General features: G+C 44.1%; 1 protein-coding gene and 1 pseudogene across 2 annotated transcripts in view; one reads left to right on the top strand and one right to left on the bottom strand.

Moving 5' to 3' along the window:
• The window catches only part of ZNF827 (zinc finger protein 827), a 192,311-nt gene extending 176,318 nt beyond the window's left edge, over positions 1–15,993 (top strand). The window contains exons 12-14 of the mRNA XM_008048882.2: positions 7,503–7,694; positions 8,371–8,548; positions 11,982–15,993. Of these exons, the coding sequence (XP_008047073.2) occupies positions 7,503–7,694; positions 8,371–8,548; positions 11,982–12,801 (1,190 nt within the window). The 3' untranslated portion in view covers positions 12,802–15,993. The remainder of the gene's footprint in view (positions 1–7,502; positions 7,695–8,370; positions 8,549–11,981) is intronic.
• Positions 15,994–20,863: 4,870 nt separating this feature from the next.
• On the bottom strand, positions 20,864–21,519 carry LOC103250293 (annotated as a pseudogene). The gene has a single exon (XR_002481408.1). The product of XR_002481408.1 is annotated as a 60S ribosomal protein L14 pseudogene (transcript).
• Between the last annotated feature and the right edge of the window lie 434 nt (positions 21,520–21,953).

Genomic DNA, 21,953 nt, shown 5'->3' with positions numbered 1-21,953 from the left:
CATAGATGGCCGGGCTTGGTGACTCAGCCTGTAATCCTAGCACTTTGGGAGGCCGAGGTGAGTGAATTGCCTGAGCCTGCAGGTTCAAGACCAGCCCGGGCAACTTGGCGAGACCTTGACTCTACAATAAATAAGAAATTAGCCAGGCGTGGTAGTGCATGCCTGTAGTTCTGGCTACTTGGAAGGCTGAGGTGGAAGGATTGCCGGAGCCCAGCAGGTCAATGCTGGGGTGGCTGTGAGTGTGCTGTGACACTCCAGCCTGGGTGACAGAGTGAGACTCCAACTCAAAAAAAAAAAAAAAAAAAAAGGTAGCCATAGATAACACACAAATGAGTGGGCACAGTCATGTTCAAATAAAATGTTTTTTACAAAAACAGAAGGCTGGTTTGGGCCTAAGGGCTACAGTTTGCTGACCCCGGTTATAAGCTAATAGTCTCACAACGAGGGTTTCCTACATTTAGTGTTATTTTGAGGTGTTTGAATTTGACCCCAAATCTATCCATCTAAATCTGTAATTAATATACTGTATTATTGCAAAGTGATGATATAAAGCAATATGTGTGCTATGCAATGTATAGAGCAATATATATACTCCTGAGCTTAGGGTGCTTGTCTAAATCACTGCTATGTGTCAGCACGTGCGACAGGTCCTGCACAGTGAGTGGGGAGTATATGTTCATTCAGTGAATGAATGTGTGCAAGTTTATCTACACACGTGTGTGCATGCTAAGGAAGATTACTCAGACATGGCCCCCGTTTGAACCTTAGAGTCTACTGACTTATTTCTATGATCTGCGTGGAAGAAGTTACTTGGTATGGCGGAAAAGCACACATTAGATTCTAGATCTGGGTTCTGGAACCCATGATACCATAACATTGCGAATATAGGAACTCATTGAACTTCTCTGGGTCTCCATTTGTTCCCTGAATTTTTTGATGCATAGGAGATGCCCCTACAGGCCTAAACTTCTGATTTTATGAGCCTTGTTCTCTTGATTTACACCTCTCTTAGGAAACATCTCAGTTCCCCAGGAAATCTGCAATGCTGTCTTGTTACCTAAGTAAAGTTCTGACCTACAGGATATGCTTTAATCAACAGATCACATTTTGGGTCACCTACAGACACTGTGCTTTCTCACACTCTCTTATGGGCTATTGTTACCTAAGGCACACTTTTGAAGCAGGTGCTAAGGGGGTATCTAAGACTGTCCTCTCTTTAGGTGTTTCTGCATAGTGACTCTCCTCACCTCCTTTCTTGATTCCCTGACTTCTTGTCTCTGCAGAGAACAACAGCAAGGGAAAATATTCCCTCTGGGGCTTGTGACTTCTTCAGTGCAGATTTTGCTGCAACTTTGAAATGGTGCAATAAATGGCGTTAAGGAATCTGAATAGTTACTTGGAAATTTCAACCATCAATACTTCACCTCATATTGGCACTAAAATAAGTTCCAGAGGACTTGCAGAATCCCTGTTAACAATTCAGTCCTAGAAAAGCTTGAGGAAAATAGAATGTCTATTGAGCTTACAGAATGAGAAGAGTTTGTAAAAATTGAAGTGATAAAATAAATCACAAATGAAAAGACTCAAGAGATTTGACACATAAAAATTTCTTCAGTTTACAAAAGAACAAAAAAGAGAAGGCAAGCCAAAACCTTCTGAAAAAAATGAGTTTCTGAAAATGACAGAAAGGTTCATCTATTTACTACATAGACTATTCGTGTAAACTGATGAAACTTTAGGCCTCTGAAGAATTGGCAAAAAACATGAGGACATGAGCAGTTAACTCACAATGAAAGAAATAAAAACTAAGCACTTAACATAAGGAAAAACATACAGCCTCATAACAGTCCAATTAAAACTCAAGTGGCTTATAGTTCACCTATTAAGTTAGAGAACATTTTCTAGTGTTGCCAAGATGATGCTGGCACTCATGTTGCAGTTGCCCTGCAAAGTAGTAAAAGTCTTTAGAAACTAATTACGTAGCCGGGCTCGGTGGCTCGGCCTGTAATCCCGCACCTTTGGGAGGCTGAGGTGAGTGGATTGCCTGAGCCCGCGGGTTCGAGACCCACCTGGGCAGCAAGACCTCATCTCTACAGTAAATCAAAAAATTAGCCAGGCATGGTAGCGCGCGCCTGTGGTTCCAGCTACTTGGAAGGCTAAGGCGGAAGGATCGTCGGAGCCCAGCAGGTTGAGGCTGCGGTGGCCGGGAGTGGCCACTGCACTCCAGTCTGGGCGACAGAGTGAGACTCCAACTCAAAAAAAAAAAAAGAAACTAATTACGTAATATATACCAGGAGGCTTACAATGTAAGACCCTGTGACCCAGTAATCCCATCTCTGGGAATTCAACCACAGGAAAATATATAACCATGGAATGTTTACTTTAACTTACATTTTAATTTTAAGGAAATATTTAAGTAGAATAGGATACGTCCCCTCTATGGATATAATACTGTCATTTAAAGTAATTTGGCTGGGTGCAGTGGCTCACACCTATCATCCTAGTACTTTGGAAGGTGGAGGTGAGAGGATTGCCTGGGTCCAAGGGTTTGAGACCAGCCTGGGCAACTTGGCAAGACCTCGTCTCTACAATAAATCAAAAAATTAGCCAGACCTGGTGGCATGCACCTGTGGTTCCAACTACTTGGAAGGCTGAGGCGGAAGGATCACCGGAACCCAGCAGGTCGAGGCTGTGGTAACGTAAGCATGCCACTGCACTCCAGCCTGGGCAACAGATTGAGACTTCAACTCAAAAAATAATAATAATAGTAATTCATAAATAGTACTATGTGTCAGGTATCTAAAACAGTACAGGAAAACACAAAGTGTTAGTTATTATATTGTATAAATACTCTATTTTTGGTTTTTTTTTTGAGTTGGAGTCTCACTCTGTCACCCAGACTGAAGTGCAGTGGCACGCTCCCGAGGCCACTGCAGCCTCAACCTGCTGGGCTCCAGCAATCCTTCCACCTCAGCCTTCCATGTAGCTGGAACCACAGGCGTGTGCTACCATGCCCAACTAATTTTTTTTTACATTCTGTATTTTTTAATAATAGAATAAGAATATCTTCTATAAACACTTACCATGAGTTACACATTGTTCTTAATGCTTTACATAAAAAAATCCATTTAATTCTCACAACCACCTTATGAAGCAAGTGCTGATATTATCCCCATTTCTTTTTTTGTTTGTTTGGTGTTTTTTGAGTTGGAGTCTCACTCTGTTGCCCAGACTGGAGTGCAGTGGCCGCTCCCGGCCACCGCAGCCTCGACCTGCTGGGCTCTGGCGACCCTTCCGCCTCAGCCTTCCAAGTAGCTGGAACTATAGGCGTGCACTACCACGTCTGGATAATTTTTTGATTTATTGTAGAGATGAGGTCTCGCCTGCCCAGGCAGGTCTCGAACTCTCAGACTCAGGCAATCCACTCACCTCAGCCTCCCAAAGGCACGGGATTACAGGTTGAGCCACCGAGCCCGGCTTATCCCCATTTCATACATGAGATAATTGAGACACCAAGTTAAGTAGTCTGTCCAAGACCACACAACTACAGAGTGGTACAGATGGGATTCAAACTCAGGTATTCTGGCTCAAGTTCTTATTCTTAGCCACTGTGTAATTAATGACAACTGTTTAGAAATAGAGATGCCTAATTCTTTAAGAATGAAAAGAAGTACACTAAAACATAATGGCGTGTATATTGAGGTAGCAAGATGATTGGTAATTTTTTATGGTTTCAGCTTCTCAATTTGTGTTATTTTAAGGTATGGGATATATCGGGTTTTCCTTTTCTTTTCTTTTTTTTTTTTTTAAGTTCTCTTTAGCTGGTTGTCCTAATGTGTGAGTGACATCACCTATGCACAGGTGTCCTTCACCAAGAATCTTTGTGATGCTGAAGAAGACACATGACCTCTTGGATCACAGCCTCGGATTTAGTTGGCAAGGGCACCCTGGCTCCCTTAGACACAGCAGAAGAAGAGGAGGACTGAGAGCAAGGGAGGCTGTTTGGACAAGAGATTCCAAATTGAGCAAGCTGGGCTGCATCACAGAGTGGCTGACACAGCACCTTGTATCTTTATAAATCTATTCATTTAGGTGACTGTGCTTGGTATCTTAAGCCTGGGGGCACTTGAATCTGTTTTTAAAGATGGTAATTGAAGTTAATATGTTTTAATTCTAAAAGCAAATGTAAAATAATCACCTGCAACAGATCAGTCTTAGAAGATGGATTTGCAATGTCAGGGTTTCAGGCCCCCATGGGAAATGTTCTGTTTGTCTACAAAATGTGACTGAACTGATTAAATATATAGGTTAGGGACTGGGAGTAATGGCACTAGTTTTCACATAGCTTCCTTGTATCAAGGAAGGACTCTGTATTTAAAGGCATACATCCTTCCAAGCTTGTGGTCAGTGACCGAGGTCACATACAGTATTGTCTGTCCAAGAACCAAATTTAGTTGTGATAGGAACAAGACTTTTAAAATTGTGACCTGAAGTAAGTTGTCTGCCCTGGACCCCAAGTGCAGTTCTGACAGGAACAGGATTTGAAAACATTTTGAATGGGTAAATATTTCTTCTTTCTCTTTTTAAAAACTTATTTTAAATTGAACAAGTAGCATATGATCACTCTATATTTTGAAAACAGAATAAAAGTAAACAAACATGATACTGATATTTTTACACCCTATATGTAAACCACCAGTACAGCTCTGTTTACTTCCAGACTTTTTATGTCTATGTATGTGATTTATTTTTTAACCTTCTAATAAAGGAAGTTAGCTTCTAAATTAACAATCACTGGATTGAATAATTGATTTGAAGGGAACTGAATATTTTCCACCCCAACCTAAAACTAGAGGGCACATTGAGTCTGTACATCAGTTTGGGGAAAATCAACATCTTAACAATGTCAAGTTTCCTGAACCAGGAACAGTGTCTAGCTCTCCGGTTATGTGGGGCTTTTAATGTATCACAGTGTAGCTTGACTGTACTACTTTTTATGAAATCTTACAGCCTCACAATAGTACATTTCCATTCCCCTCTACCAACCTTTATGCTATTGTTGTCATACATTTACTTGCATGTGTGCTATAATCCCTTCAATACACTATTGTTATTTTTGTTTAAACAAAATTACTTTTATCTTTTAAAGATATTTGAACAGCAAGAGAAAAATCATCAATATATTCATGTACTCATGCTTTTCAGTGCTTTTCATTCTTTTGTGTAGATTCATTTTTACACTTGGTGTCATTTTTGCTTCAGCCTGAAGGACTTCTTTCAACATTTCTTGTGATGCAGGTCTGCTGGTGATGAATTCTTTCATCTTTTTTAATGTGAGCTTTTGTTTTCTGCCTTCATTTTTGAAATATATGTTCACTGGGTGTAAAATTTCAGGTTGGCAATTTATCCTTCAGGACTTTAAAGAGGTTGCTTCACTGTCGCGGCATCGTAGAATTTTTGTACTCCGCCCAATACCAGATTGGGAAGGCATTTCTTTTGGTGATCCCGCTAACTGCTAGGATGACTGTAAGAAACTGTACAGGCTACATTATAAACAGCACAAAACAAACTGAAATGTGTGGTTATTCTTTTTAAGAGAATTATAAATACCGTAATATATCATTTTATTTTATTGGGGTGCCTTTTTGTAAATACAAATTATTAACTAATTAAATAGGAAATGGCTTCTGGCTTTTAAATTTTTGACCATTTCATATATATATATATATATTGTGTGTGTGTGTGTGTGTGTGTGTGTGTGTGATCCTCTCCACCCCATCAGGAATTCTAATTAAACTTACACTAAGCTCCCTGAAAGCAACCCAGGGTTCACTGGTGCTCTTTTAATTTTAGGGGATTTTTTTTTTTCTGTTTTATTTTAGGTAGTCTCTATAGCTAATATCTTCAGGTTTACTAATCTTTTCTTCTGCCATAGCCAATCTGCTAATAATCCCATCAGTATATTTTTCCATCTCAGACATGGCAGTTTTCATCTGTAGAAAGTTAATTTGGATCTTTTTTATAGCTTACATATCTCTGCTTAACTTTTTGAACATGTGGAATACAACTACAATAACTGTCCTTTTTTTTTATGTCCTTCTCTGCACATTCTAACAGCTGTGTCAATTCTAGGCCAGTTTTGATTGGCTGGTTGGTTATTCTTATTTTGGGTTGTGTTTCTTGTTTCTTTGCATGTCTGATAATCTTTGTTTTGGATGTCAGACGTTGTGATTTTATGGTGTTGGTCACTCGATATTTTATATTCCTACAACTATTCTGACCTGTGTTCCAGAATGCATCCGGTTTCTTGGAAACCTTGATCTGTTGGGGTCTTACTTTTATGATTTAGTAAGCAGGTCTAGATCACTAGGTAGTGATCCATCTATGGTTAACCCACCACTAAGAGACTTTCATCAATTTTCAATGCCCTATCAGTTCTGTTTTTCTGATCTGGCTGGTGGAACCAGGCATTGTTTCCATCCCTTTGTGAGTGCCGGCACTGTTTTCTAAGCCTTTCAGGTGGGCTTTTTTGCCTCCAGCCATGAGTAGTTTCCTCATACCCCTTGCTCTGATCCATACTGTGTTGAATACTCAAGAGGAGCCTTTTGCATGTCTCTGGAGTTCTTTCTCTCTGCTGCTCTCTCTTCTCTGGTACTCTGACCTACAAGGTCTAGTCAGACCTTCACCTCTTTCTCCTCTACTCAAGGAAGCTGCCAGACTCTACCTGGTTCCCTCTCCCTGCACTACAGTCTGGAAGCTGATCAATTGTAGAGCTCACCCCTTTTGTTTCCTGTCTCTCAGGGACCACTCTTATTTATTGCCCATTATCCAGTGTTGTGAAAACTACCATTTGATACGTTGTCTTCTTTTTTTTAGTTGTTTCAGTAGAGAGGGTAAACCCAGTGTCCCTGACACTCCATCTTGAGTAGAAGAGGTCTCCTGACTAGATTTTAATGGCCTGTTGACTTATTTGTGCCCAGCTTTGAGGGAGAAGGTCCAATATGCTGAGGAAGAGCATGGACCCTGGAGTCAGACCCACTGAAACCTCTTCTCCACCACTTCCTAGCCTGCGGACCAGGCCAAATTAACTTCTCTGGACCTCCATCCTCTCATTGTAAAATAGAGGTGATCATAGTTGTGCCTCATAGGATTTTTGAGACGGTAACACGAGACAATGCATGTAAAACATAACACAGTTACTAGAACCAGGTAACGTTTTCAGTATATCTTAGATATACTGTCATTTTATTTTAATTCTTGTAAGACCTCAGTAAACACTTGTCAAAATAATGAATGCCTGTTCTTGGCCCCCAGTATCATGAAGGAGGTAGGTGCCCTAGGATATGGCATCCTAGTAGGCATGCTGGGGAGAGCTGGAAACATTCCCCTGTGCTCCCAGAATGATGGTGCAACCATGAGGTCCAACTCCCCACCCTCAATTGCTGTCATTCTAAGGGTTTTCATCTCCTAAGCGACAGACCCGGGTTATCTTTATTTTCCAGGGGAAGACAGGAAGACGCCCAGTGAATCAAATAGCCCCTCTTCGTCCTCCCTCTCAGCTCTGAGTGATTCAGCTAACAGCAAAGATGATTCAGACAGCTCCCAGAAAAACAAGGGTGGGAACAACCTGCTGGTCATCTCTGTCGTGCCTGGGAGCCAGCCCTCGCTGAACAGTGAGGAAAAGCCAGAAAAAGGTAAGGAGAAGGTGGGTGTGGCCTGCTCAAACCTGCCCACTCCAGGATGACCCATTCTTGAATATAAGCCCTGAGGAGAAGCAATGACAGAAAACGGATATTAATCCCAGGATACAGTATCAGATGCACTGTCTAAAATTTGCTTTTCCTTTTTTTTTTTTTTTTTTTTGAGTTGGAGTCTCACTCTGTCGCCCAGACTGGAGTGCAGTGGCTGCTCCCGGCCACCGCAGCCTCGACCTGCTGGGCTCTGGAGATCCTTCTGCCTCAGTCTTCCAAGTAGCTGGAACTACAGGCGCGCGCTACCATGCCCGGCTCATTTTTGATTTATTGTAGAGATGAGGTCTCGCCAAGTTGCCCAGGCAGGTCTCGAACCCGCGGGCTCAGGCCATCCACTCACCTCAGCCTCCCAAAGGCGTGGGATTACAGGCTGAGCCACCTAGCCCGGCTCCTTTTGTTTTGATTTGCATCCAAGTATGGGGTAGAAGGATGGGGAGGGGACATTGATCCCGATGCTGTATGTTTACCTCCTTTTAGCATGGTGATGCAGGAAACAGTACCGAAAAGGGTATAGCTGTTGGGCCTTGGAGGGAGTGAGAGGAAGGGGGAACTCAGCCAGACTCCCGCCTCCTCTTCTCCTCTGCCCGGGCACCTCTATACCCAGCTTCGGTCTTTGCAGGGTTCGAATGCGTTTTTTGCAACTTTGTCTGCAAGACGAAGAATATGTTTGAGCGACATCTGCAGATACACCTCATCACCCGGATGTTTGAGTGTGACGTGTGCCACAAGTTCATGAAAACCCCCGAACAGCTGCTGGAGCATAAGAAATGCCACACTGTCCCCACCGGTGGGCTCAAGTAAGGAAAGCAAGTACAGAACCTTTTACTGCGTTGTTTTTAAACACCCTTTCCCCTACCCTAACCCATCCCCTCCCCTGAAGGTTTTGGGGTCATGGAGAGGGGGAGCTCGGTATGAGGGGGTTTAGTCAGGAACCTTCTGTTGCCTTTAGCTGAGTTGAATTAGACCTGTACTCCCTACCAGGGGTTCAACAGACGTCAGCAGGGAAATTCATTTCATAATATCCCGGGATTCAGGGCAAGAAGACATGTTGGATGAACCCATGTACAAGGGTAGACTTGTTCTACACTGCCTGAGTTTTGTTCAGACTTGATTTTAATGGACTCAGGGGTTAGTGTCCCCAAATGTAAATCATTATGCTGTCATTGTGGTTCGCCATCTATGTTTTTAGATGGCTTGCCATATATCTTTTAAGTAAGCATTATAACCACCCTTCTCCCCCATATTGGATAGCTTGAACAGGCATCAAGCATCATTCTTCATGCAAAGATCACGTGTTTCAGATCTTCCTGCAAACATGTCGATGCCTTCCCCCAAAGATCTAGACAACAAGCATCGTTATTAACCAATGTTTCCAAGAAGCGCTTTGGTCTTAAGTGAGGCCAATCAATTATTATCAAACATATTGCGTGTCTGGCTTGACAGTAGGTACCAAAGGGCACGCAGGAATAAAACACCGTTTGCCCCCTCAAGAATTGTATATCCTAGCACTCTTAGAATGTAATCTGCCCAGTGAAATCAGGGTCCCCCTTCACTTCCGGTCTAGTAAAGAGAAATAAACACATGTCGTCAGGCACAGAAAGACACACAGTTTTAAAGGCATAATTATTGATTTTTAGCTAAAATGACCATGTAGTTAAAAGAATGAGAAATGACATTTACTTAATAAAGGAAAAAAAAACTTTTGTTTTGAAACATTTTCATCATTGAAACTCACAACCTGCCAGAGGGGCGGCATGACTCCCCTGAACGGGTGAGGAAGGGAGAGACGGAGAAGAACCCGAGGAGTCGAGTCCTGGGGGTAATGCAGGGTTCCCTTTCCAGGATCCTGTCTGGTCAGAAAGACCCTCAAACAGACCCTCAAAAACTTCCCCAAACCGAAGAGTCGGAGGACAGTACTTACTGTTGAGGTCCATTTTGTTTCACCCGTGGGGGTTGCTTAGGCGGGAGGGGGAGGGCAGACTTCCAGGGATTGGGGAGGGGACAGTTATAATTCAAGAAAACCAGAAGATGGGAAATGCTTAGCAACAGCTTATTTGGGGATTTGATTTGGTTTATTCCCACTGTCCCTTTATAAACATTTGTGTGCTCTTATATATATATATATATTTTTAAAAAGAACCATGTTTTTCTGTGGTTGGACCAGTGCTCACTGCCCCTCCCAGTAGCCCAGTCACACCCATTAACGTTTCGGCCCTGCCAGTCGTGGCTTTGCCAGTTCGCCTTTCCTGGGGGACCTGAGAAGTCCCGAGCCTCTGAACCCATTGGGGAGAATGCACAGTGAATCCTGATGCTTTTGCTGGTACAGACAACTTCCCGTGCGGTGCTAACCGTCCCCTGTGTAATAGTTTATGTTCTAGGATGATCAAGTAGAAGAATACTTTGAAAAAATTGATAATGCCTTCTGGCTATACAGTGAGTCTTTGTTTTGTTTTGTTTCCTTTGCCATATCAGAGAATTAATTTGCCTGAGAGAGTGTCTTTACGAGAAATTAACGGGGAGCACGGAAAACCCTTAGCACTTTGCCTGAGCAGCGAAAGAAAGATTGAGCTGTGGGTCACAGAAATGTCCTTAAAGTGAAACAGACTGCCAATGTCTAAATTGCTTTTCTGTGATGGAACTGCTTGTACTCTATATCCTGTTCATAATGCAGATCAAATAAGATTATACTATTATTTTTCTTTTGCCGTAGCTCAGGACAGTGGTGAGTTTCAGACTCCGCTAGGTAAGGCCCAGCTTGGCGTAGGGGTTGTGTGTGCACCTGACCTGGGAATGGGCTTTATATTTCTCTCGTGTGCACTCTTCTGTGAGCTGAGGTTCAAAGGCTAACGGCGAGCTTGGCGCTGAGGAGGCCGTGCACGGTGCACTTGGTTGTGTTGGGCTCTGCTGAACACCTCTCCAGACCTTCCGAGGACAGTCCCCTCCTGGGCCCTGCCCTGCAGGGGCCCAGCCAGAGTCAAGGCAGCCGCTTTTGCATTTGCGGAAAAAGAGCAAACACGCTTAGAGTTATCATAGACGCCACCGACTCCAGCCTGGCAGCTTCTAAAAGAGCAGCTCAGCAGATTCTGTTAACGTGGCCTCACCACGCCTTGTGGCCCCTCTGGACAGCCAGCAGGACTGGCAGAGCATAGTCTCACTGCAAAGGATGGAGAAACTGAGCCACAAAGAGGCCCAGGCTTTGTCCTAGGGTATCCAGCTACTGCCCGATACGGTGATGGAGCTGGGACTCAAACCCGCCCTCCTGGAACTACCTACATTACTTGTAGAGACCACTCAATTAATGAATCCCAAGTGCTTACCATGTGCTGAGTACCAAGTGCTTACCAAGCACTGCAGAGAATGCAGAAGAAACGTAAGATCTGGTCCTGCCCCCTGAGAATTTATGATCCGGTTGGATTATTGTCATTTTTATGGCATCATAATGTATTAATAATGTCTTCAAGCTCCAGATGGCAGCGTCTCCCTTTCTCCTCATCCCTCATGAGCAGACGGGCCATTGGGTGGGCTTCCTTCTCCTCCCATGCCCCTGCCATAGTCCTCACCTTCCTTTCCTGATCAAGAGCCAGTGCTTTAGGAGATAATGTTTACGAGTACACAGACATGAACGTACACGCTCACACACAGAGACACACACACAGGCCTTCTCATCCTAACAACCCTTTAATAAGCACGATTCTGACCCCTGTGACTTTCTGTTTGCTGGAGGTAGCGCTCCCCCTATAAGCTGTTCTTCAAAACCTCTTAGCCTTTCTGCGTGTGCTTGGTGTGGTGCATGAAAAGTCGATTCTTTGTGTTGCCCCCATCTAGAGGGGAGGTCAGGAGGTTTAGACCTCCGCGCTGTCTGGTTGGGAGTGGGGAGGGCTCTGAGGGGCTGGGCGGGGGCTGGAGGGGAGCACCAGCCTATGTATCCCTCGAACTTTCTCTGCTCCCCTTCGTGAGGGCTGGCGTTGGCTGCTCCAGCCGGGAGACCCAGAATAGGCTGAGCTGACCTCACCAGAACTGCTCTATCAAGCAGTGAAAGCCAAGAAGGGCCATCCACCCCCGAGAGGCGGCTGGGCTGGGCTGGGCTGGGCAGGCCAGGCCTCAGACCCTGGAGAGGGGGGTGGCATGCAGGAAGGCTGGTGAGGAGGGGAGAAGCTGGTGAGGAGGGGACAAGCAAGGCCACCTCAGAACCCCTCTGGCTGAACCTCCCTTGCATTGCTTCCCCCGCAGGTGCCCATTCTGCATTTATTCCACCAACCGCCCCGCTGCCATGGAGTGCCACCTCAAGACCCACTACAAGATGGAGTACAAGTGCCGGATCTGCCAGACGGTGAAGGCCAACCAGCTGGAGCTGGAGACGCACACCCGCGAGCACCGCCTGGGCAACCACTACAAGTGCGACCAGTGCGGCTACCTGTCCAAGACCGCCAACAAGCTCATTGAGCACGTGCGTGTCCACACCGGGGAGCGGCCCTTCCACTGTGACCAGTGCAGCTATAGCTGCAAGCGCAAGGACAATCTCAACCTGCACAAGAAGCTGAAGCATGCCCCACGCCAGACCTTCAGCTGCGAAGAGTGCCTGTTCAAGACCACACACCCTTTCGTCTTCAGCCGTCATGTCAAGAAGCACCAGAGTGGGGACTGCCCCGAGGAGGACAAGAAGGGCCTGCGTCCAGCCCCCAAGGAACCAGCCGGCCCCGGGGCCCCCCTCCTGGTGGTCGGGAGCTCCCGGAACCTCCTGTCTCCCCTGTCGGTCATGTCCGCCTCCCAGGCTCTGCAGACCGTGGCCCTGTCGGCCGCCCACGGCAGCGGCTCAGAGCCCAACCTGGCACTCAAGGCTTTGGCCTTCAACGGCTCCCCTTTGCGCTTTGACAAGTACCGGAACTCGGATTTTGCCCATCTCATTCCCTTGACAATGTTGTACCCCAAGAACCACTTGGATCTCACATTCCACCCTCCCCGACCTCAGACTGCGCCTCCCAGCATCCCCTCGCCCAAACACTCCTTCCTCGCCTATCTCGGACTAAGAGAAAGAGCAGAGACTGTCTGAGGGCAGCCATGCTCTGTACCAAAAACAAAGAGACAGAGACAGAAAAAAAAACCCACAAAACTTAAACACAACCCCAGCAGGTGTATGTTGCTGCAAAACCAACAGACCCCCATGGGTCTGAAACACGTGTACTGTATATCTTTAGTAAGGAATAGAGAATTGGCTATGTGTGTATACCTATTGCATTGACCTGAAAGCTGCTTTATCCGATCTTCAGAGAGGTGACCTACTGCATACTTCTATCTTCAGAGGCATGCCTCCCCAGCCACCCACTCCCACTCTCAGCCCTTCTCCGTACTTTTCTCTGAAAGGAATCTTGTCTTGTTCAACCCTAAAGAGAGTGTCCTTAATAGCAATCAGCACTTGTAAGCTTTTCGACTGGTGCATTTGGTTTTCTGTTGGGTGAATGGGGTGCGTGGGCATTCGTGGATTCTGAAAGAGAACGCCGTGTGTCGTGTGCCATGATTATTTCTATTGCACATTCTTTGTACTGGCTTCTTTAATGGCGATGAACATTCTTTTCCCTCCTGGGTTGTTCGTCTATGACAGTCACTCCTTGAGTTCCTCCACCCCCTTCCCCTCTCTCTTTTACGGCTACAGAGTGGTAGGGCCTGGTGCTTAGTCGATGAAGGAATGGTAGACGTCTACAGTGCTGCTGGAGATTTCTGACAGAGCACTGGGGACCTTGCCCTCAGAGCTTCTCTGTGACGAAGATACAGGGAATCAGGTACTGATCTGGAAGAAATATCTCACAGCACTGCAGCTAACATCACGAAACTGAAGTGTGTTTTGTGCGTGTGCCCACATGTAGACACCGTGAGTGGCGTGCGCACAGTGCATCATTTTTTAAAGGGCAGATTATATATATATATATATGATGTATTAATTCAGTGGTTACCATTTGTTTGCAGGAAAAAAAAAAGTTGTATGAGTGGAAAAAATTTTATGGTTAATAAATCCAGCCAAGGAGATTAAAAGGGGTTTGGATAAATTCTGGGTATAAATACTCAGACTAAAAAAAAAAAAAAAAAAAAAAAAAAAAAGAAACAGCAGTTTTGCACAGTGCTATGGTCTTGCACTAGTTTTTGTTTCTCATCTGAAAAAAAACAAGTAAAATCAAAGGAAGAAAATGTACCTTTTTTTATGGAATGAGTAGACTGTATGTTTGAAAATTTAGCCACAACCTCTTTGACATATGACGACACAACAAAAAGGTGCTGTTCAGTTTTATGGTTCAGTTTATGCCCTGAGAAGTTTCCATTGTGTTTGCAGACCTCTGGCTATAGCAGTAGCCTCCAAGCTATTAGTAATTCTGTATTCCATTTTGTTAACGCCTGGTAGATGTAACCTGCTAGGAGGCTAACTTTATACTTATTTAAAGCTCTTATTTTGTGGTCATTTAAATGGCAATTTATGTGCAGCACTTTATTGCAGCAGGAAGCAGGTGTGGATTGATTGCAAAGTCCTTTGCTAATCTTAAAAAGTAATGGGTGATTTGGAAAAAAAAAGGAAAAAAAATCTTTGGCTGAATATGTTCATTGCTTGTATTTTTAAGACAACAGAGTTTCCAGTTTGAAACAGACTGAAAAAGCAGGAAGAAATGTGCTTTGTATAATAACGGGAAGTTTGGAATATAAAAGTTTATATATTATTTATCTATTGAAGAACTGGTGTACAGGAGGGATGCTTTCTTACCGTGTCGCTGTTTTCCACCATGTGTTACCCTAGAGTTGGGATTTTTTTTTTAATCTGTTTCACCAGGGGTAAATAAAAGCATCGCTAATTTTCTTCCTCTAGTCAGTTTGCTTCACTGAAAGCCCCCTGGAAATTAGTGCAGTTCTGCAGGAAGCCAGAAGACTGTACTGTCTGTCTGCATATGGTCTGCCCCCTCCCCTCCATGCCAACCCTCCTGCCCCAGGCGGGTGTGCTGCTCTGCCCCGCACCAGTCACCCGGCCATGGATGTGGGGCCCACTTGGTGCCCTGGCAAACCTGTTTACACTAAGGAGATGCCCATGGGGGCAGGGCGGCTGAACCAGCTAGGGCGGGAAGCTCCCAAACCTTCAGTCCTTCTCCAGCAGAGATCTTTGCTCCTGGCCGGTTTGAAGTGTTGTTCAACCTTGCCACGTCAATGTCTCAGTCAAAGATACTATAGACAGTTGTGAACAATACACTCCAAGAATACTGGGCTTATGGGGGGGGTTGGTTTTATTTTTTGTTTTTGTTTTTGTTTTTGTTTTTGAAGTCATGTCTTTATCCCCATATAATGGAGAATGTGCCACTTGGCTAATGTGTTTTCACAATTACAAGTTCAGTGATGACAGCAAAGAGGGCCATTGTGATCCCACAGAGGTTGACAGAAAAGGAGAATCGCACTCAAGCACCAGCACCTGAAAGGGTTAAAAACCTGAAAGGGTGGCCCTGCCAGTGAGGACTCTGGGTTTCACAGCATGCCACTTGTGCAATAGGAAGTCCTGGGTTGCAACTCTCAAGAGCGAGAGGGGTGAGGGAAGGAGACGTTTACTGCTCAAATGCCATGCATTTCACTGCTTGCCACTGAACTTGTATTTGAATGACTTAGTAATGCTTAATATAATTGGGCAACTTTTTTAGCACTTTGGAAAGAGTCATCAATCTTTCTGGTAAATTATAAAAGTTTTCTGAGTGAGAAAAGGTGTGTTTGGAGTTTGTTTGACTTTTTATATTATTATTGTTATTAATAAAGAAAAAAACCTACAGCATTTTTCAGACTCCACCTAGATAATAGGTACCCCTGAATTTGGTTTGCAGTTTGATACTCAGGGAAGGATGTATTCCATAGATATCCTTTCCGTGTAAAACACTAACGTCTTTGAGAAATTCACCTACCAACTAACTTCAATTGTTTTCACTATGCATTCTTCAACGAAAGCTAGCTTATTTTTCCATATAGTAATGCAGTTAGGGTTCTCAGCACTTTCTTCTATCCTTTTTTTAACTCCTCATATTATGTTCAGATGATCATACTGTCAAGGTTTGTGTACATTACTGAAAATTTGTATTGTATAAAGCTTTTTGCATTACAAGGCTGTACAGGGTCATTTGGACAGTAACTGGTATATTCCTTTGCATCTTATGTTGCATTGCCAATTTCTAGTGTATCCAGTTTGAAAGTATAATATACTCTAATTAAAAAAAAAAAAAGGTTGGCTATACTCTTGTTTCCTTTTCTTTTTTGGTTGCCATCCTTGACTACTTGTTAGTCTCAGGGTTTTTTCTGTCTTGCTTTGTTTTTTGTTTTTGTTTTTTCTTTCTTTCTTTCTTTACCTTTCAGTGTATTTTAATCAGATTTCAGAAATCTTCACTCCTGGTTATAACTGTTACAAAATCCAAGGTTTGAACAGCCATGGCTATAATGCAAACTGTTATTATGAAAGTCATTAATGGCCATTAAGGTTGAGAGCATATCCATCATTCAGGACAAAGCAGGTTGGCTCCTTCCTGAAATTATTAAGTGATATTTAAAAGTGTTCACCAGCCTCACCCTCTCCTACTTAACATCGTTTTATTGTCCTCATAGCCAAAGGGGGGAAAATCAGATGAATAATTCTGTTTATCTCAATGAAGTTGGACAACTATGAGATTTTAGTGAGGGGGTAAATGGTATATTTTGCAAACTAAATAACAGTCTATCCAAATGCAAGTAATAAATAGTTCACCATTCGAGGGAAGGGACCAGAGAAAGAAACTTAGACCAAAAAATAAAAAAGAAAAGAGATAAAAAACACATTTTAAGTCCATTTTAAGTTCTATTTGAGACCTTCCCATGAATCTGTGATGGTTGATAAAAATATATAAAGCAGCAGAAGAGACTGTTTTGCCTGGTTTGTAATTTGCATGCTTATAAATATAATGTCCTTTGCTTATTTCAAGAAATTGTGAACCACTTCACTCTAACATTTAAAAAAGATCAATTTACTTTTTTAAAAAATGAGATAATGTAGGAAAAGCCACTTTGAAAATGACCAGTCACTAATCAGACACTATTTTCTTCATTTTTTTTTTCCCCAACCAGTAACCATTTTTAGATGATTGAATCAAGTTCTTTCATTTGATTCAAATACTAATTTTGTTTTGGGGTGGCTGGTATTTACTGAAAATATTAACATAATCCAGGTTTCTTGGATTTTTGCTAGCACTATAGGCAGGAGGGTCTTCTCATTTTGTATATACATATTTTTTTTTTCTTAAACTCCACAGCTACCTCACATTTTTCCTGCAGTTGAGAAGAGCCAGCAATATAAAAAAAACATCAGCTTTGTCATCATTTACTTAGAAATGGGCTTCCAGTGACTTTAAGAAATGGTCTGGAAACAGCCATTCATGACAGAACAGACCACATCCTCTCCCATCGTGACTTATCTAGAAAACATGGCATATGAACCTGGACATCTCCAAGCCAGTCAAGCGGTCTTTGTTTGACTTTTAATCCCAGATCATAGACATTTTTCCTACTGTCATGCTACATAAATACATTTAAGCTAAGGCTCAAGGCCATGTTTTCTGTAACATGACTACAGCTGATGAATCATTTGGTGACCTCCAACAAACTATGCCTGACCACTGAACAGAGCCCACAGTGCTGGTCACGAGGGAGCAGGAGGAAGTGGTAGCCCTTGAGGATCCCATGCATCCCCTTATCCATAGTCAGAAGCTTCTAGAACTGCCTGCCACAAGTCAGGTGGAGCTTGTGGACAGTGTGAAAGGGAAGATGCATCTCATGAGTCACTTCAGTGCTCTCAGTCCATGGGGAGGAAAGAGAGCCAAGAAAAACTCAGGGAGGGAGGGAAGGGGACAGCAGCTAAGTGATTTCACCTGTGCTTCTGGAACACAGGGCACGTAGAGCTGGAATTCTTCCCAACCGCAGCTTAGAACCTGTAAGCAAAATCACAAGGCAAAAAGGACCCTTGGAGGTTCAGCTCGATCCTCAGGTGCCACCAATCACAACTATTCAAGATACTCCAGCCAACATTCTTCTTTCTATCCCTCAGAATAGCAGTCCCACACAAAATGGGATTTAATTTGTGAATATCTACAATTATCCGGGCAGGCAGATATTCATAAAACAGGGTTGGGGTATTGAAGTGTGATGACTCCCAGGGACTGAGGGATGCCACTTTCCCGTGGCTAAGGTGTGAGTGGTCTCCAGTTATTAATCAATGCCTCTTCTTTATGAAGCAGTAGACCTCCTGGTCATAACGCAAATCACATTGATAGGTGCTGCAAAAGAGAAAAGGAAAACTAACAACAGCCCTTAAGATTCCTTGTTGGTGCAGTTAAGTATTCGTTCATTTGTTCTTGGTTTTCAGTAAAATTATAAGCCCGGAGCAAAGCATCTACAGTTCACATTTCAAAATCAATTCCCCTCGCACCAGTCCCTACAGGCAGTTTTCTATCTCGTATAGTGAGAAAATGTGGATTCCATATAATGTTTGTCGACCATGAGGGATATTACCATGGAGTCAGACTATCCAAGTGTGAAGACTGGCTCAGATACAAGGTAGAGGTGTGAATACGACATACCATTAAGCATCTCATGAAAACAGAGGTTGAACTAAGTAATCTCTAAGACTCCTTCCCACCCTAACAGCACAATACACCATGAGTCTAGGGCTCTTCCTAACCAAGACAAAGTCAGCCTTTTGAAGCAGAAATGTTGCAAAGCAAAACCCTTGCAAGGCAGTTAAAGCCCCAAAAATGGCACCTCAACATTTCCAAACCATAACAAGCTCAATAGAGAAAAATAAAATGACTAAAAGGATTTTTCTGCCCAATTCAGAATTTAAGAGGTCCAAAGTTTTTCTCTTCTGATTAAAACAAAATCACCCTGTGTGGATTGCCTGCAGTCATCTGAGGGTGGCTTAAACATATTCTGCCAAACGGTGGGTACTAAATCTGAGCAGATATGTCAGGGGTTAGCCAGACGGGATGTTCTGCCCCACCCACCTCTGTCTCACCGACTCTGCCCTCTTCGTTTCCCATGACCTGACTGCTTTCAACCTCCTCCCAGCGACCAGCACATGGTGACCCTTGAGCTCTCTGCCAGTGTTTTCTGCAGAAGAGTAAATGGTTTAACAGGTATAGAGAAAGACATTTTAGTTTTGGCATAATGAAAGAATACAGTTCATATTGGGGTGGCAAAGAAGTCCCTAGGGCAGACAGCAAGAGCCAGGTGATAAAGCCAAGGAGGTACTGTCAATTACACCTGACCACAATTGGTGGCCACAGCACAAGCTGGAGAAAGAGGTGAATGTGTGAAGTGGATGACAAGAGGTGTCCAATACCATGATCATATTTGGTGTGGCTGTTGTCATCACTTTAGCCTCTAGACCAGTGTTGACTATCCACCCAATCTGTTGGGTTAGTTCAAAGCTCTTTCCTTCCCTCCTCACCCTTCCTTCCACCGCCACTGCCAAGAAGGACTGAGGGAGTTGGGCAGAGCCAGGGAGAATGTTGGGTCATGATGCCAAGTAGTGGAGGAGTTGGCACAGGAGAGGTAGGTTAAGGCCCACTCAGCCAAGTGACAAGGTCTCTTTAGAGTCCTCTCATATGTAGGGTGTGATTTTTATTTCTCTGATGGAATGTAGCTCTTCTAGGACTTGTTTAGGGGAAGCCACTAGACAGGGATGGGGACTACCTCCTACCTTAGCCTTCTTGACCCATGAAAGCCACAGGAGAGACCAAACAGGACCAAGGGAAGAGTCATCACCCAGGCCTCTGGGGCCAGCATCAAACCCAAGCAAAAGGCACTAAGTCGGCTCTCCTAGGTCCCAACTCAGCAAGAATGGTATCGCAACAAAGGTCTGGCGGCCATACCCAGCTAGGAATAAAACGATTACATTCGCCTGGCATCTTGTCTGTGCATGTGACTCCCTTAAGAACCTGGGGCTATCGGCGGCTCAGCCTGTAATCCCGCGCCTTTGGGAGGCTGAGGTGAGTGGATTGCCTGAGCCTGTGGGTTCTAGACCCACCTGGGCAGCAAGACCTCATCTCTACAATAAATCAAAAAATCTGCCAGGCGCGGTAGTGCATGCCTGTAATTCTGGCTACTTGGAAGGCTAAGGCGGAAGGATCGCCAGAGCCCAGCAGGTCGAGGCTGCGGTGGCCGGCAGTGGCCACTGCACTCCAGTCTGGGCAACAGAGTGAGACTCCAACTCAAAAATAAAAAAATAAAAAGAACCTGGGGCTGGACAAGGGGTAGCTGCCCTCTTGAGAAACGGCTCACTGAAACTTAAAATATTCAGGATATGGGTCTTCTCTGTTTCTTCTCATCTCTAACAGACAACTGGCAGTATTTTACTAATGAAAGATTGGCATGAGCATGGGCTAAGGGATGGTTACATAGATACATAGGATGTGTACATTAAGAATGCATGGAACACACACATAATAAAGATGGAAACAATAAATATGTATGCATGTCAGCATCCAGAAAGGTCATCCATTGTAGTATTCTGGGATTCATATTAAAAGACAATATATTTTCATTTTTCCTTTGTGCAGCTGAAGATAAAAACAGGTTGACGAAAGGGTCTAACATATGAAAGGAATAATTAAGGGTCAAAGAAATCTCATTAATCAGAATATCCCCTCGCCCATCTTTTCTACAATTAAATAAATGGGCATAGCAGTGGGTCATCACCATACTATCAGTCAAGGTCCCATCTCTTTATGGCATCAGACAATAGACTAGCCACAGAAACAGCTAAATATTCAGGAGTCTTGGTTACACAAAGCGGCCTTGTATCTTTTTAAATGGGAGGGATAATAATTTCCTGCTGAAGGACTTTACGATTTGGCATGTCTGCCTGTGAAAAAGCAGCTTAATGTGTACATACATGATGCTGTGTCACAGGATCCTGTGTTTAATTGGAGCCTCCCAAATGACACACAACGCTTTCTTGACTCTCATCACTATGATCCATCCCTGTTCTTCACAACCCAAAGTTTTCCATGCCAGTTGAACATTTTTTTTTTTTTTGCCAACATGTCAAAAAGAACCTTTATTTTTGTTTTGATAGCCTCTTATGCCTTCTTGCCAGATGCATTTGGAGCAGGTGCTTTCTGGGATGGAGACTTTTCACCCCTCTGAGCTTTTGGTGGAGGCACTGCCTTCTGGCCTGTGGCTTTTGGGGCAGGAACCTTCTGGGCTGGAGCCTTCTTGCCCTGCAGCGGTGGTCACCTTTTTTGCTGATACTTTAGCAGCAGCACCCAAGTGCTTTTTTGGGAGACGCTTTCAGGAGAGCTGCCTTTTGAAGCTTCTTAACTTCATTCTTGATTATCCTGTTCCTCATTTTCTTAGCCTTCATGACTTTAAAACGATCAAAATCTGTCATCCTGGCTTTCCTTTCTCTGGCTTCAGTCTTCTTGACCCATCTCGTGGCCGCCCATTTTGTACTGATATCAGCCTTCTGCCAGGCGTGCCGCACATACTTCTGGCGGGCACTGTGTGGGAACTTGAGGATGTAGTCAGTGAGCTGCATGCATTTGAAAAGCATGGCCTGTCTCCTCAACTGAGTGCAAGGTCCATCATCCAAAGCCCTGTTCTGATCAATAACATCTACAATCGTGACCAACTTTCTGGCATGAGGTCCAAAGGAGACACAGGCCACTTGGCCAACCTCCACAAAGCACCTGAATCCATGTTGGTGACGTTCAGCAAAAAGCTCCGGTATTCTCATATTATTTATTTATTTATTTATTTATTTATTTATTTATTTATTGAGTTGGAGTCTCACTCTGTTGCCCAGGCTAGAGGGCAGTGGCACGCTCCTGGCCACCGCAGCCTCAACCTGCTGGGCTCCAGCGATCCTTCCGCCTCAACCCTAGCTGGAACTACAGGCGCGTGCTACCACGCCTGGCTAATTTTTTGATTTATTGTAGAGACGGGGTCTTGCCAAGTTGCCCAGGCGGGTCTCGAACCCGCGGGCTCAGGCAATCCACTCACCTCAGCCTCCCAAAGGCGCGGGATTACAGGCTGAGCCACCGAGCCCGGCTGTATTCTCATATTCTTAAACAAGTCCAAGCCTACCTACTTTCCCAAACACTTCTCTTCTCTTCCCCAGACGCCCCTTCCGCTCCAACCATAATCAATGTCTTCCTCTTCTTTCCATGT

The sequence above is a fragment of the Carlito syrichta genome, unplaced genomic scaffold, assembly GCF_000164805.1.
Source record: "Carlito syrichta isolate Samal-C Ts95f unplaced genomic scaffold, Tarsius_syrichta-2.0.1 Scaffold128002, whole genome shotgun sequence".
Classification (NCBI taxonomy): domain Eukaryota; kingdom Metazoa; phylum Chordata; class Mammalia; order Primates; family Tarsiidae; genus Carlito; species Carlito syrichta.
This window is presented reverse-complemented; position numbering and strand designations above follow the sequence as displayed.